The sequence below is a fragment of the Numida meleagris genome, chromosome 9, assembly GCF_002078875.1.
Source record: "Numida meleagris isolate 19003 breed g44 Domestic line chromosome 9, NumMel1.0, whole genome shotgun sequence".
NCBI classification, from domain to species: Eukaryota; Metazoa; Chordata; class Aves; order Galliformes; family Numididae; genus Numida; species Numida meleagris.
In genome coordinates this window covers 3,575,402-3,592,951 of record NC_034417.1, presented here as the reverse complement: position 1 = coordinate 3,592,951, position 17,550 = coordinate 3,575,402, and the positions used below count along the sequence as shown (strand labels likewise).

The window sequence follows — 17,550 nt, the reverse complement described above, 5'->3', positions numbered from 1 at the left end:
TTCCTCTGAGCTTCGTTACTTTTCTTTTATGTGTTAACATTTTTCTTAAACTGAACGACTGCTCTGAAGTCTAGAAAAATACTTAGAACATCTGATTTTCTGTTGGTGAAAAGGACAAGTTTGGAGGAGTTATTGAAATAGTACCATAAAATAATAGGCAAGGTTGTTGCAGTGTCTGTATATTGTCTGGGAATTCTTCATCATACTTCCATCCATTTGTTGATTGAGCCTTATGTCTCTTTCTCATTCCTATAGGTTGTCCTGATCAATGCTATCAAGGATGTTGCAAAGGCCCTTTCTGACCTTATTGGTGCTACAAAAGGTGCTGCCAGCAAGCCAGCAGATGACCCATCCATGTACCAGCTGAAGGGGGCTGCCAAGGTGTGAAAGCTTGTTCTTACTTTTTGTTTGCAAGTATCAGGTACAATTACATTTCCTAGACAGCTTAACTTTGGATTGCAGCAATTTCCGGTTCCCCAAGATGTTTCAGTAGCATCCTGGGATGTATATGAAAATAATGAGATACTATTGAGTTGCCATTAAGTTCTGTGAGTTTTTGTGGGCTGCTAGATGAATTTTGTGTTTTTGATTGAAGAACTGTAATCTTTCTAACGAGAAATTTACATCTTTTGCAATCCCGAAAGGGCCAGTTCTCATACCATTACAGACTACAATTCATCCTAGAAAAACTGTTACCTAAGCTGTGGAATCTGGATGATGACATATGCTCAAGATGAGTATGCTAGCCTCCTTGTTTAGACCTTGCAGCTTCAAGAGGTAGGGAGCACAACACCAAAAACCCTATGGTGATACATTATGCTTAGGAGGGCTTACAGTCCCTCTCTCCTAGATGTTTCCAGGAAGTACATAAATGTAAAAGCTCAAAAAGCACTCAGATTCCACCATGTCTATGACATTTTTGTGCTACATTTTCCTTGTGTCTGAGATGTATTTTGACATTTGCCTCAGGAAGATCTTACAGCTATCTTAAAAAATATTTCTAAATGTGGAAATTGAGACGGTATTACTTCTGCTTCCATACTATGGGAGTGTTATGATAGCTTTTTGCTTGGCTCACATGCCTTCACTCACGTGTCTTTTCTTTACCTTTAAGACCCATGCCTTCCTTTCAGAGAAGATGAGAACAGTACACAGTAGAGGCACCACTTGAAAACGACCCATCTAGTCAAGAAAAGTGATTTCTTGACTCTTCCTGCTCTGAAGAGCTACCTGTGTTTTAAATTCCAATTGTCAAGAAGCTGGCCTTTCTGTTTCATCTTAATTCCCAAGAATTCAAATGTATTGATTAGATATCATTCATATGTCAAAGTACTGGGGTTTAGGAAAGACAATGACTATTATGTTATTCTCTGTATCATGACTATTGGGTTTGTCATGGGTGCAACAAATGTGGTATCATTCTGCAGTAAGACATGCTATATTTCTGCAGCTTATGGGGAGCTCTCATAAGATGGCGAACAGGAGAGTCAATATTTATTCCCATAACAAATACAGTTCATGAAGTTTTTTAGGCTCCATTAGAAGTAATAAGACAACTAGATTAATTTGCCTTGATTCATACCATGCCATCTCTGTAGAATGGGAAGAATGAATCATGCTTTTTTTTTTATTTTCATCTCTCTGTTTTTCAGGTGATGGTAACAAATGTCACATCACTTTTGAAGACTGTTAAAGCAGTAGAAGATGAAGCAACTCGAGGGACAAGAGCTCTTGAGGCCACAATTGAGTACATCAAACAGGAACTCACGGTAAATAATAAAATAACCGTACATGGCAGCTTTTGAAAGTAAACTCTTAACATCATAAGATCAGGCTGCACGGGGAATCCTCAAGTCCTGCGGTGAATTGGATGCAGTTTGATTATCTCCACCTGTTGTATGTCATCTCTGAAAGTACAATTACATGCCACTTCGGCCTGTCTACTTTGAGATGTTAACAGTCCCCACTGTGAGATTTGAGATATTACTGTCATGTAAAAATCTGGAAGCAACTTTGTTGTTTAGACATTAAGCTTTCACTTTATTTTCTAAGTCAAATGCTGTTCGCTTTTTATTGATCTTGGCTTTCGGAATGTCTCTGTGCCACTAAGCCTGCAGTTTAATCTTATTTCAATCTTTCCTTTATTAAGAAATGATATTACCAGTGATAAATAGCCTTGTATCTGATATTTTGTCTGAGAAGGAATTGGCAATACTTCCCAAATTAGGTGTTAGACCATGACAGTTAGTTTCTTTCCTCTTCAAGATATGATAGTATAACCAGTAGCTGCACCTTTCAGTTACTCTTCCGCTAGTACACTGATCAGTGACATAAATTCATACTTATTTGTTTGTGAAGAAGCCTCTTCTTCTTTCCCTCTTTCCTTGATTAAAATCCATTTTAAAAAAGTATCTATAGACAGTGTCTTCATTGAGAAATACTTCATTGTATGGTGTGTGCATTAACAATACTTGCAGCGTAACTGCACTTGGCATAGTACTGTCTTCTCAGGGGCTCTCCAGAAAGTGTCTGTTTTTCATGGTGAGAACAGTGCTCTTTTATGCATGAAATTAGTCTTTATTGGGGAAAAGGGGGAAAGGAAAACAAAAAGAAACTAAAATAAGCAATTTTTGTATACCTGTTGGGATAGGATGCAAGGAAGTAGTCTCGAGTTGTGCCAGGGGAGGTTTAGATTGGATATTAGGAAGAATTTCTTCACAGAGAGTAGTCAAGCGCTGGAGTGGGAAGGAGTTGGAATCTCCTTCCCTGGAGGTATTTAAGAGATGTGTGGATGTGGCTCTGAGGGCCCTGGTTTAGTGATGAGACTCGGTAGGTCATGTTAAAGGTTGAACTTGATCTCGAGAAGCTTTTCTAACCTAGGTGATTCTATGATTTCTAGTGCATGCTACTGTCATGTATCCTCATGAAGATCTGGATGTGACTAAAAGCAGAACGTCATTCATTCCCATAAATTCTAAAACGTACTCAGATCTATGTTTGAAGCATTGTGCATTACCATGTGTGATTTCTCCATCTAGTTGGTATCTCTTTGAAATATTCCTCCTCCTCTTTTTCCTTTTGTCGGCTTTGTTAAGGAATGGTCCTGTGGCAGTGCTGGTGTCATCTCATGGGAAGAAAAGCAGAGTGCTGGGAGGGTGTACGGAGGAAGCAAGAATGGCACATATGTGCTAAGGAAAATGTTTCAAACTCAACCTGGAACTCCAGGGACTGAATCTGAACAACACTGAGTAATGTCATCCAGATATTTGACTAGACTATTTTTTAACATTTCTTCCACTTCTGGAGAGAAAAAGTGGAAAAGTTGGTTAACTGGGAGCATGGGATAGACCAGGCTAAATGGTTGTCAAGACATTTGGGCTCCGTAACTGCTCGCATGCTTAAGATTAAGAGGTAGTCCCAAAGCGTTGTGTGCAATGAGTGTAGTAGCGAAAACACCTCCTGATTGTGTATTCTGAATTGCTTCTGCAGAGTAAAAGAATGGCAATAAATTGAGTGTAACTTGGAAACATGAAATATGAGATTAAAGTAGGGTTACCTGTCTTTTGTTATCTATATCTTCAAACTGTTAATGTATTCCTCTATTCATAAGTGTTGTGTATTGCCATAATTTAAACTGTTTTCATACAAGTCTTCATGCAAAAGTTGATCTTTATGATTCTAAGGGAGACTAAGTGTAGAGTAAGAGAAAATACAATTTTTATCTTTCCTCCACCTCTATTTTTTTTTAAGAGACGTGAATATTTTAGTGATGCTCTTTGTCCTGCACTGTGCTGGTTTTGGCAGCAAGGGCTCTTTAGTTGTTTCTCTGTTTCCTGTAGGTAAGCAGGCTTATCAGGACCAGGCTCACAACAAATGAGAATGATATTGAAGTACTCTGAATATGTTTCTAATTTCCTGCTAATGAAACTCTGCATCCAGTTGCTGTCTCTTTTTCATGGTTTGAGTTGTTCTGATTTGATTTGATGGGTATCAAGCTTTCCTTCTGCTTTCACTTAAAGGTGTTTCAGTCAAATGAGGTTCCAGAAAAGACATCATCACCTGAAGAATCAATCCGGATGACGAAAGGAATCACCATGGCAACAGCCAAAGCTGTGGCAGCTGGGAACTCATGCAGACAGGAGGATGTGATTGCTACAGCAAATCTGAGCCGCAAAGCAGTAGCTGACATGCTAACAGCTTGTAAGGTAAAGAATTGCTTCCATGTCTAAGACTGATATATTTTTTTCCCTCTCTATTTTATTTTTCTCCCCCTCTGTACGTCTTTTTAATTTACAGATGCTGTTCAGTTTTCTTTTTGTTAGTGTTTTACTTTCTAGATGAGAAAGTTAATGGTTATAATAATTATAAGGTGATGCAGTAACATCTCTATCAGAGGATTTTTCTGTGCTAAAAAAAACCACTAATGCTCACTGTTTTATTTTTGTGAAAATAAGAGGTTCTAAGTGACCTGAATTTTCATTGTTTTCAATCTCTTATTTAACTGGAAGACAAGCAGTGAATACAAATGGTAGAATATAAGAATAATGCTATGGTCAGAAATATGATTCCAATACCACTAGGAATCCACTGGTGAAAGGAGCCATTCAGGTCTATCTACTCCCTTCTCCCCTAGCTAAACCCATCGGTTTGCTCAATTTCTTTTGTGCTTTACAAAAATGTGTTTTGGATTTGCACTGAAAATATTGATAGCCTGTTTTCTAAACTTGAGCTAGACAAGTTTCAAAATCAGGTCTGCAAAACTTAGGGGGAGAAGGAGAGGTCATGTATGTTGTAGAAGTGACTTAATAGTCATTTATCTTTTTTCTGATCATGAAAAGGATCTAAGCAGAAATTTGAAATGTTGGGTTTATAAAGACCTTATGAAGCAACTCATTCCTTTTGGCCTACAGAAATAAAAGAGCCTCTGTCTGTAAGTTCTGTTTATTTACTTTGCCTTTACATGTATGGAAGCTGACAGGAATGATAGTGCTCTCTGACGTGTGGGAATTTTGTTATTTCATCACATCTCTGCCAAAGTCAATTCCAGATTACTTGTAGCCTAATTCTGGCCACATGGAAAGGTTTGTTGTGTTTTGTTGTTTGTTTTTTTTTTTATGATCATCATACAGAAGTGGAAGTTATATAAGAACTTATAACTGAATTTATACAAACTGTTGAATGAAATTTTCTTATTTGACTTCATTTTGCTAGAGAGATTTTACTGTCTGACAGTTCTTAAATACTTTTCAAGCTTCAGATTTTGTTTCTGCCCTCTCAACTTGCAAACCTCAGAAGCTTAACAACACAGCTCTAATTTTCACAGTAAATTTAAACAACCACGCTAAGTTCCTGAGAACTATTCCATATTATGTCTTAGGCAGAATCCAGTTAATTGACACTTAAGGAGAATGCATGGCAGGAGAATAAAACACAGTAGTAAAATACTGAAACTTAAGAGCAGTTCCACCTGTGTTTCACCAGGGTTGTAATTAGTCACTGGAACAAGAAGCTAACTTCCATTCTAATTTCCAACATTTCCATCTTTGGAGGTCTTCAAGACCCAACTAGGACAAGATCGAAGCAGTCTGGTCTGAATTTAATGATGGCCCTGCAGAAGGAGGTTGGGTTAAATGTATTCTCAAAATCCCTTCCAACAGCAGTGATTTTTTGATTATGTAATAGTTTTGGTACGTTTTACTCCACAAATGCTGATGGTCTAGGAGTTGTACAATGAGAGGTAGTGCTGCCTCAATGTTTTGGAAGCATATTTAGAGAAAATGAGGGTTGGTGGCAAAGAGAAGCCTTGGCATAAGGAAATATATATTCTAGATCTTTGGAAGCATTTTTCAGTTTAAGGTGCTTTGGCAGACTTGGTGTGCATGTCTCGGAAAGTAAGAATTTGTGTTACAAGTCCTAACTGATCTAGTCAGATTTCTGTTATTATGTCTCTAGATTCTAGAAATGTCTTTAGACTATTGGAAAGTAAATGGTTTAAGATTCATTGAACCTCAGAAATGTTTCCAAAAGTATTCTGATATCAGACTTGGTTATGTATGCAAAGCACAAAAGGAAGTTTATACTTAAGTGCTTAAGAGGCATTTTAGGGTATTTAGAGTATCTTCATATGGAACACTTGGGAAGCCTTCTGCACCATTTGAAAATGAAAAATAAGCTGTACTGGATTTTCTGGACCTCTGGAAGTTGTTTGAAGTATGCTGAAGGTGGGGAAAATCCCATCTTGTTAACTCCTTTCCCTTCATATTGTTTACTGACAAGATGAGGAGTTGATGGTGACAAATGAGAACTGTTTCTGTGTTCTGCTGATCTTGAACTTCCCAGCAGAGGGAGCCCATAGACAAGCTGCAGGCCCAGCTCACAGGAGCACTTGCTCTGAATGTGGAGGGTTGCAGAGAATACTCCAAATAGACAAGCAATGAGATAATCTCCAGACCTAATCAAAGACAGAAAGCTGCACAGGTGGATGAGGCTGTTCTGTGAGAGGAAATGCTAATTTTTAGTTTATTTAGGAAGATTTTCTGTCAACAGTCAGCACTTACCTTCAGTAGAAAGGTCCCCTGTGACATAGAATTTTATTTTAGAATATAGAATCATAGAATCATAGAATTAGCTAGGTTGGAAAAGACCTACAAGATCATCTAGTCCAACCATCCACCTACCACCAATAACCCCACTAAACCATGTCTCTCAACGCTGTATCTAAATGTTTCTTGAACACCTCCAGGGACGGTGACTCCACCACCTCCCTGGGCAGCCCATTCCAGCGCCTGACCACTCTTTCAGAAAAGTAGTGTTTCCTAATGTCCAGCCTAGATTTACCCTGGAGTAACTTGAGGCCATTCTCCCTCAATATATATACAATACAATATACAAGGCTTTTAGAAAACCCTAGGCTGGTACTTGAACTCTGATTGGTACAAAGTGTTCTGGATCCAGCCCAGTGCTTTGGAGTCTGAACCAGGTGACCATTTCTGTTTTGTTTCCTTTAAGACTGACTGCAGGGGCTTAAAGTAAAATAGAGTTTTAGCACATTTATAACCTGAAAGATGTAAATATCCATTTTTGAGCTGCAAAACTACACTTAAGATTTTGATTTTTATTGATACTAGTAGACAGGAAAAACCACAGTGGAATGAACCTTGCACTATAGAACAGTGTGTATACAACCTAAGAGCCCGTTCCAGTCCCAAGATATTTTCCAAGATAAATATTTTCATTAGGAAACATCATAAATTCTCCTCTGTTTCCAGAGTGTTCTTCAGAGGATTCTCTATTTGTTTTTCACTGATAAAAGAGGTAGTATGACTGCTGACAACACCTAAGGAAGAATACTAAAAAAGATTACTGATGAATTTGTGCTAAATAAAAAGAAATGTATTTTCAATGTTCTTCTCAGAGCTGGAGCTCTGCTTCTCTTTGAGCCCAGTTTGCTTGCCTGCTTACAATAGAAATGGCTGGCTCTCAAGTTCAAATGTCTTTTGCATTTTAGGAGAAATCTCTTCCTTTCTATTTCCCTAAATTCCTTGTATAGACATCTACTTGGGGCACATTTGGGGTACTAATGTTGTTTTGCCTCCTCAGCAAGCATCATATCACCAGGAGGTGAGTGAAGAAGTTCGAGAGAGAGCCCTGCGCTTTGGAACAGAATGTACGCTGGGATACCTGGAACTTCTGGAACATGTCCTCCTGGTGAGCAGGAGCCTGCATGCACATGCTGGACCCTTCCAAAAAGAATAATTTCTCTTTCTGTAGTGGCTGTTAGTAACATATTTTTATGAACAGTTTTGTTATTCAGGAAAAACAGTCTAGAGCAAACTCAACACTTCAGCTCAAACCACGAGACAGAAGGGTGTCTGGAAGCACTAAATGGGGTTCTGTTCTGAAGCAGATGTGGAGATAGTAAGGGTGCTGATCTAAAAATTGTCCCCAGAAAAGAAATTAAAATAAGACATTTCAGTATTCTTTTAAGCCCACTCCAAGCATTAGACGTATAAAACAAACTCTAGTTCTCCAGACCAAAGACGTTATGAAAACTTTATGAAAGCACTTTTACATGCCTCTTGCATATTCCAGGAAAATAAGAGGCACTTAACAATGTCATCCCAAAACTCCAAGTTAGCACCATCTCACAGAGCTTTCCAACTCATACCAGATGCGATTCACCCGAAGCTCTGAAAAAAAAAATTGCCACTTAAATCCAAACACATGCATTCTGTATTCATTCGGTTTTTCTTGGCAATAAGTAATTGTCAAATAACATATTGCTCTTCTGTTGCTATTACAACTGTAGAAAGCAATAATCTGCGTTAGAACAAAGGTTTTTGAAATATTGAAGTTTCTGGAGGTAATTTGAATCGGCTTCATGAACTGCTAGAGATTTCTTTTAAATGACTTTAAGCAGACATATTAAAATATCTGAAACTGAAATTTGCAACTGTGGATTAGCAAATCCAAGCCTGGCTTACTGCTGAGAATATGTCATGGCCAATCAATTACATCAACTTGTTGATGTATACAGAGCATAGACATGAAGCCACAGTTATGTTTATGCTAGCCACTAGCAATGAAAGTCATTCAGGAAAGACTGAATTTATTAATGTAATTCCTAGAGCTGAATAGCAGTCAGTAATTTAACATCAGATATGTAATATATTTTTAGTTTTGAAGTACTTTGAGAAATTTTTCAGATTTGGTCTCCCATACTTGGTCACAGTAATGTTTCAAACTATATACCAGAATAGATCAAGGACTTCTGTCAATTTTTGCTTATTTTATTCCTCTCAGTTTGATTACTTTCCACATTCTGTTCAGTTCTACAAGAGAAACAGGCCTGTCTTATCTTAAGCCTCTTTAATTTCTTTAGAATAAAGCTCAGAATAGTTTCTTCTCCCGAACTCTTGCAATCTTAGAAAAATGACCCTGACCCAGACTACAACCAAAATTGAAAAGTATAATGCCTGCTTGGAAAAAAAGATGAGTAGAATGGTAACTTCATCTTGACTATTTGCATAAACCTACCTAGAATTGGTCATATACACACGTAATGCATCTATGTTTATCTTAATAAATGTAAGCAGGACCTGTAATGTACATTAAAAAAAAAAAAAAAAAAAAGACCAAAGCAACCCTAGGTATACAATCTCATTTAATTTTTAACTTCTTGAAAGACAGATCATCTCAGATTAGAAATCTCTAATTAGTCCAGGAGGCATCTTAGAATCATAGAATCATTAAGGTTGGAAAAGACTTCTAAGATCATCTAGTCCAACTGTCCTCTTACCACCAGTATTGCCCACTAAACCATGTCCTGAAGAAATACATCTGCCCTTTCCTTAGTCACCTCTAGGGATGGTGACTCAGCCACTTCCCTGGGCAGCCTGTTCTAATACCTGACCACTCTTTCTGAGAAGAAATTCTTCCCTAGTATCCAACCTGAACCTCCTGTGGCACAGCTTGAAGCCTCTCCCTCTTGTCCTATCTTGTAATGCAATTGTTAGTTCAGTTAAGGCATTGAGATTCAGGCTAGGGATGATTGTATGGGTATCTCAGCACTGAAATGCCAAGGATTTGTATTCAGCAGCTCTATTTTTTTTTTGAAGACAATACATTTTAAGTGCAGGAGTGATCAGATGCAATACCTAAGACCTAAGCCAATGTGTTGACCTGTGCAGAGATTATTTTGGGCAAGTGGTGCAAAACTGACTTTATTACTCAGAGGAATATTCCACCAATCGTCATCACTAATGAAATTATTATAAAACTGCTTGTAAGCTGCCTTCTTAGGAAGGCTGAGTACTGATCTACACTCCTATATATGCCACCTGTGCTCCTTCCCAGTTTTGATGCGTGCTACATCAGTTGAGTGGAAGTTGAAGCTTCCATTGTTGTTCTCATGTAATGTCTGTACATGGATCTGCAGGGGATGAGGATCTGTTGAAAGTGGTAAACTTCCTTTAAAACAATGCAGTTTGTAAACCTTCCAGTTTTAAAATTTGTGTCCACTTGTTCAATTCCAATATTGTAACAAGTATCTTATAGCTGGCACTAGTGTTGTCACTGCTGGAGTGCAAAATGCAATTCCTTGCTATAGGCCTGACCACATTTATGCAGTTTGTGACATTTTGAAAGTATGAAAAGTTTACCTATGAGGCACTGGATAAATCCTGGTTATGACCTTACTGTTAGAGGAGACATTCATTTTGTTAATACTGTTTACCATTTGAGGATTTGTGTACTTCTATTTACTGTGGAAACTAGTTGACTAAGCATCATCCTTAGGAAGCAAAACTATCAACCCATACCTTGACATGACATTTCCAAAGAGATGGGATTCCTCCTCTGTCATAATTTTCATCTTACAAAATTAATGAAACTATTAGGTTGAGTTTATTCTTTCAGAGTAAGGGGCTTGACATTTGGGTTCAAAATGGAAAACAGACTTAAGAAAATTAAATGTATTTTAAATATGTGCCTGGTTTTCAGGGCTGCTTTGAGGAGGTGTTTTTGAAAACATTAACCTGTGACTTTGGAGACTTAACCCTTTGTTTTGATCTTAGACCTCTCCATATATTTGTCGTTCTCAAAAATAGTTGTTAAGTATAAATGAATTCCCAGAACTTAATCTTCTTTTTCTTTACAGAGTGATAATTAAAAATGCAAATGTTGTTCCTGTTTAGAGAAAGACAGGCATCACTGGAATTCAAGTTCACTGGGCTGTTTTCCATTTGAAGAATCATGGTTTTAATACTTAATACAAATTCACTTCAGAGTTGTCTTACTTTCTCATCTGTTTAAGGGTCTTGCCCAAGGTTGATATTTCCATTGTGTTGACCGTTGCTTATTTTTATCAGGACAGGCAACTAACACAGGTTTGGAGAACTCTCTAATTCCATTTCTTAGAAACAACATGCAACCAATTTGATAATGCTAGAAAATCAGCTCCACCTCTGCAGTTTGGAAAGACTAAACCTGATGCCTAAATATAATGACTGTAGTATCTGAGAATGGAGTGCTCAGGTTGTATATTCTTCCCATATACTCACATACATGCCTCTCAGTTTTGGAGAATTCTGTCCTAGTTTTAGTACTGAGAACTTGCAGACAATGTTGCCAGCTCCTTTGGAAATGTACAGTCACTTCTCTTTCCTTGTACACATCAGACATTACAGTGTAAGCCTCGCTGTTAGTGATTTAATGATACTTGTACTTTTTTCACTAGACTCGCTTTTTCTCTCTGCTGATTGCTGTAAAAAGAATATTGTGTTTTAGAATCATAGAATCCTTAGAGTTTGAAGGGACCTCTTAAAGCCATCTAGTACAACTCCACTGTGGTTAATGTTTTGGGAACATTCCAGTGTTATCTGGAACCCTTACTAATGTGTGTAATTATGTTTTATCTTTTTCTCTAGATCCTTCAAAAACCAACTCCAGAGCTAAAGCATCAGTTGGCTGCTTTCTCCAAGAGGGTTGCCAGTGCTGTTACAGAGCTTATTCAGTCAGCAGAAGCTATGAAGGGTGAGTTGGATAGCCTGGTTACTGGCACAACGTGCTCTTTACTCCAGAAATGATGATCTTTCCTTTTTTTTTTTTTACTTTAAATCAAAACCAGAAGTCAACAAAGACCCTTCTTACTCCGTTCCAAGTGTCTTGGTAACATCTAATTTCAGTCCTTTAATTTCTCTGCCAGTATTCACTTGTGTACAAGTCAGTAACATCATTAATATGATCTTAGTGATAATACTTCCATGTAAGTTTACAATTAGAGAAGGCAGTAACTTTTTTGCACATGTGTAGCAAGAAACAAATTTATTGAAGTCCAGAATAAGAATAATGTACATGACCCTGCCAGTAAAGTATTAATGATTAATTTGCATTTCTTGCATAGCTTGTAGTATGTGTAATCTGTGCAAAAATATCCATGGCATTGGTAAGCATGGCAGTTTGACCCTTTTCCACTTCATATGTTCAGTCATAAGTCATCTGTAAAGCGTGTAGCCTTTGAAGGTGGAGCCATCAAGCACAGCACTCAAGAGCCACAGTAGCGGCAAATGAAGTGTAATAGAATTTTTACTGAACTGGGAGTTGGACTTTAATTGAATGGCTGGTTCCTCTTCCTACACTCTTACTTGTTCTGGCAATATAAGTCTTTTGTGGTGATAACTGCTTCACAACTTCAAATAAAAGGGGATGCTGTCGTCTGGCCAGTTAATACTCAGCTTCTAGTAATGACGTAAGCTTTCGGAATGTTGTGCATATGGCCCTCTGTGTGGGTCCTGTGCTGGCAAAGCGTGTTAATGAAACAATGAGACTTCAGAAATTGTGGTTCAGGATGATTTCCTGAACTCTTTAGAATTGAGCAACTTGCAGGCAAGCTTAAATTCAGCACTTGATAGATAGAGAATTCCATGGCTTAGTCAATGTACCGTTCTTAGATTTGTGGTATTTTCTCAGATACTGAGAAAATGATGTGTGCAAACTCTTAGGATAACAATTTTAACATTATTCATTTTAAATGAGATGAGCTGCATTTTCAGAGAAATAATGATAAATAGGGAAATGCATATTATGGGTAATGTTATGAATATTAGACCGCTACTGTTAAAGCATATCTAATACAAGATTAACAGGAAACTTCATTCTAAAGAAACATTCACAGCTGTCAAAAAGGCATACAAGCATTCAAATTACTTAGTTTATAGCATGTTACAGAAAAATACTTTGAATGAAACAGTGTAGTCACATTTTTTTCAATCCTGCTCCTCCATAAAGGCTTCTAGTAAATCTGTACTTGTACAATTATTCTTTCCTAAGCTAGACCAGAGAATACTGCAGTTGTTTATCTCATATTCTCTGCAGTATAGACTGTATGATTTCCTCAGTTAACTCTTGCTTGAATCAGTACGCATTCCTTGGAATGTGATGACTAAATATTTGTCATAAGAAATCAATAAGGAATTCCCACTTACGTTGTAATATTCCTATAGGTCTTAATGTTGTTACTCTGTTCCATGTAACAGTCCTCTTCATTATGCTTTTTTCCTCTGCAGGTCAATTTATTGAACACTTCACCCTTTTTCTGCACTCTTTTATATGTTTGGAAATTTCTTTTTTTGTTTGCTAATAAGTTAAGCCAATATCAGAATTTTCCTATTCCCCAGCTAGTTTTAAAAAAATATTATTGTCCTTTTTTTTTTTTTTTTGGAGACATCTACTTCCAGTCATTTCTGGATGTTTAATTCATATTCATTAAAATCCTGCTACACTTGTTGTTCTTTTTTTTTTAATTCCTTTTTTACGTATTGCCTGTAGGGATTTTTTTTTTTCCTTCACCCTAAAAGTTTCTTCATTCAAAGTAAAATGTTTTTTGATCATTCCTAGGTAACTTTTATTGACACGTGATAGAATTGTCTCCTAACTGATTTTGATTGTAAATGTTTTCACCTTTGTTAAATACCTTTTTTTTGGAGAGGAATTCCTACATTTTGCGAGTTTAGATTTGATTGTATTTCTGTATGCTGCCTCTAACAAAAATGCCATTATTTTTTCCCCTGCTTCTGTGGCCAAAGTTAGGGTTTAATAAATAATTTCTTCATCTTGTACACCAATTAAGGTGAGAAATTGTCTCAGGTAACATTCTGGTGTTTTATATTTTGTATGTACATGTGTGTATATATATACACAGAGGGAGAGAGAGAGTACTAGCAGCATGAGAAGTAGCTCTCTAGGATTACAAAGCAATGTATTTTAACTTTCTCCCAGCACATTATAAATCAGAGTAGATCATTTTGCAGTCTCCTGTGATTTGATCATCTGTAGCAGAAACTGCCTTATTTTATACGCAGTGTGAACCCATAAGCATTCAAGTTTTTTTGTATTTTTTGTTTAGTATTTGATGAAACAGAAATGGATTATGCTATTCTTGATGCAAAGGGCCAATATCTTCCTGTCCATTCTTCTTTAATCATGGATAACACTTTAGTTGATATTTTTTTGTAAGGTTCACTTAAACTTTATCAAATTTCAGGAAGTATAACAAGGCCTTAAGAGATTGTTTGCTTTACTTTTTCATTGTAGCTCAGTCTTCCTTTGTCTTCTGTACACTTCTTCCCTTCCTTTTTTCATAGAATCAGAGAATCATAGAATGGTTTGGGTTGGAAGGGACCTTTAAGATCATCAAGTTCCAACCACCCTGCTACAGGCAGGGACACCTCCCACCAGACCAGGTTGCTCACAGCCCCATCCAACCTGGCCTTGAAAGCTTCCAGGGAGCGGGCATCCACAACCTCCCTGGCAACCTGTTCCAGTGCGTCACCACCCTCACAGTACAGAATTTCTTCTGGTCTAAATCTACCTTCTTCCAGTTTAAAACTGTTTCGCCTTGTCCTGTCACTACATGCCCTTTCAAGAAGTCTCTCCTCAGCTTTCCTGTAGGCCCCCTTCAGGTACTGGCAGGCCTGTGATGTCACTTTCTCCCCTTGCCATTTCTGAACTCAGAAGTTTTCTTTCTGCTTTCCTTCTCTTCCCCCAAGCTGATGTTACTTTTGGCTGTTTCATTGCTTCCCTCAGTGAAGAACGTGGATGCTTTCTATAGCTTGTCATCCGGAGAATAATGTTATGAAATTGAAAGTAAGGGTGCACTGAGAACTTAGAAATATTTATGATGATCTCCAGCCAAGCATTCACTTTGTGTGCCTACAAAATTTCTTTTAGCTAAGAGTAATGCCAAAAACTCAATAACAGCAAAGATGACCTTTGAATATGTTACAGAAACTGCTGTTGGCCCTTTCTATAATGCATTAGAAACACATAGTCAAAAACCATGCTTTCTGCATTTAGTACTAGCTTCATCTCTAACCAGTGCCAAAAAAGAGACTCTGAAAAGAGTGTTGTGTCTGATTAGCTGTTGCCTGTAACATGTCATCTTTACCACTGTTAGATTTCTCCCTCTAGCTTACAGATTTGGTCAAGAACGTAGTAAGAGCCCAGATAAGTGGAAGCTGAGTGAAACTGGAAGCCAATGTGATCAGTGTTCCTTTTAGAAGCAGCTTTGATTATGCAGTTCTTAATTAAAATTACTTTCATAACAGAATATTCCTGCTAAATACTTTCTTTAAACAATATTGCACTCAGCATAAATTATAGCATTTTGTTCCATTATGTTATTAAAAGGAGCTTTCTACAGAATGCATTCTGTATTTGACACTTGAAATGTGGTTGTAAATCGCCCTGTTTGAATGGCAGCTCACAGTGGCACTGAAGTTATTGTCTTCCTCTCGGTTAATTTCAGGGACAGAGTGGGTGGATCCAGAAGACCCAACAGTCATTGCAGAGACAGAGCTACTGGGGGCTGCAGCATCAATTGAGGCTGCAGCAAAGAAGTTAGAGCAGCTGAAACCCAGAGCCAAGCCAAAGGTGAGTGTCTATCCCAGTTGTTTCTTTGAAGGTAATAAAGTAGATGATGCATATAGCCTATATGTTTGTTGTTTGTTACTGTCCATGATAATGGTATAAACAGTCAAAAATTTGCATCCGCCTCAGTGCCACTAGATGCTGCACTAGGTGGGACTTACTCTGAAGGAAGAGGTTAAAAAGATGCTTTTCAAGGAGCAAGTCAAGTACGAGACGTGCAAGCAAAGGAAGAAAAGGCAAGTGTTAGAAATGCTTGTGTTACAGTATAATTACTGTTGATTATTCAGCTTTGTGTTTCCAAACTTGTTTTACTGATGTGAAAAGTCATTCTCACTTGCTCCCCCGTGAGGACTTTTTGTTTTCATCTGAATGTATGTAGAATAGTGGGAGAAAGCAGCAGCAACAACATAGAAGGGATTGAGCAGAATGCAAGAGCTTCAGGATTTTCTGTGATTAAAAGCATAGCATTTTATTCTGTGCTAAAAGAGTAACTGCTTTGGTATCAAATCAAATATGATCCTTTATCTTCAATTATCCTGAAGGAAAATGAATCACAGTTCTCTATGAAAGCAGGTAGTATTGCATGTTGCCAGGTAATTTCAAACCTGTCTGAATATATTACATAAAATGAAGTCGACTATCTTCATGAGTGGTACAGCAGGAATGTATGACACAGCTGTTACTTCTGTCTGTGTGCATGGTTCATGTGTCTGGATCACCAAGAGTTGCTACCTTTTGCCTAGTGTGGAATAAGAGGCAGGCTTTAGAAGAAATAACCATGTTGCATACAATTCTATCTTTAAAATGAAATTACACTTCAGCTTTGTAATTTAATTCAGGAAGGACTACATGTCTACTTTCCTGCTTAAACTGCTTTGTAGGCACAAAACTGTTTTCTAAGGCTAATGAAAAATCTTTCTAAAAAGCAGGCCCTCAAGAATTGTTTTGAATTTTTGTTTTCAGCACAGAATGGTATTCTGTCATTCAGGATCATCAGATGAAATAGTTCTTGGTAGCTTCACTCTTTGAGGACTTGTTTTCCCCATTTGGTGACAGGAATAAATTATCTCATGAAAAAGAAGTGCTCTTTGTCCTGCATTTTTTTTAACAAGTGCATCCGTTTTTCGTTTATAAAGAAGAAATGGTTCCTCATAATGAGATTCTGCAGAGCAAAGGACACGGGCTGAGTTTGAGGAGAGGAAGAGTCCTCCATCACCTTTTCTATACACTCACTGCACAATAGCATATGTGTGTTGCCTGGTTACCATGGAGCAGTTTCTTTCCAACATCTGACCCACTCCAGGGTCATTGTAATTTTCTAGTGAATACAGATCCCACACCTGCTCCTCATTTAACATGTTAATTTGTGTATTCAGCCTCTCTGTGATTTATTGGTCTGCTTACTTGTCATTTTCATAAAGTAAAATTCATATTCAACTCTTTGCTTAATTTGGGAATTAAACAGCCCTTCCAACCTGTACTTAGATATTTAATCCCTTTCCCAGTATGAATTGTACTGTACATCAAAGGTATGAGAAGATTGCAGAGTGGCTCAAATACCAGTTTTCCCGTTGAAGAGTTAAATTTTGGACAAGACCAGTGTTGTCTAGTATCTTCTGAGAGCAGGATTGCCTGAACAGCCTCTGTCTTTCTGATGCTCAAGTCTTTGACAACATACATGATGTTGTAGTGTGTATGCCTAGGCTAGCTAATAGGGTTGATACAATCAAATTGATTACTTATGCTTAGTACATAAAATGCAGCAGTAGTAGCTCTCTTCTACAACGGAATAGATCGCTGGTCTAGCTAGTCCAGTATCTTCGTTTGGTTAATAATAACCATCATTAAGTAAACTTGCAGAGAAGTCCTTTGTTGATTATTTTAGAGTAACCTGCCTGCAGGAAACCCACCATCTTCTTCATTGTTAATTGGTGGCTGATTCTCTATTTGTGAGTGAGCTTCTTTTAGACTTGAAATTTTCATCTTTGTTTTTTCCAGTTTGTCTGTTATCTCTAAAGAGAACTTCGGTGGTTGAAGGTAGGGTTTTTTCTAATTTGTTCCAGTATCTTAAATTTTTGATACTTTTATATTTTTTAATTCTTTTTTTTTTCCTTGTTTCCTCTT

General features: G+C 37.5%; 1 protein-coding gene across 4 annotated transcripts in view; it reads left to right on the top strand.

Moving 5' to 3' along the window:
• TLN2 (talin 2) overlaps positions 1 to 17,550 on the top strand; it is a 151,939-nt gene that overhangs the window by 121,881 nt on the left and 12,508 nt on the right. For 3 of the 4 annotated variants that reach the window (XM_021407155.1, XM_021407154.1, XM_021407156.1), the window contains exons 48-53: positions 256 to 381; positions 1,653 to 1,769; positions 4,020 to 4,205; positions 7,600 to 7,707; positions 11,427 to 11,532; positions 15,305 to 15,429. In XM_021407155.1, the coding sequence (XP_021262830.1) occupies positions 256 to 381; positions 1,653 to 1,769; positions 4,020 to 4,205; positions 7,600 to 7,707; positions 11,427 to 11,532; positions 15,305 to 15,429 (768 nt within the window). Of the gene's footprint in view, positions 1 to 255; positions 382 to 1,652; positions 1,770 to 4,019; positions 4,206 to 7,599; positions 7,708 to 11,426; positions 11,533 to 15,304; positions 15,430 to 17,424; positions 17,464 to 17,550 lie in introns of all 4 variants that reach the window. The other variant, XM_021407157.1, reaches the window with a different exon arrangement.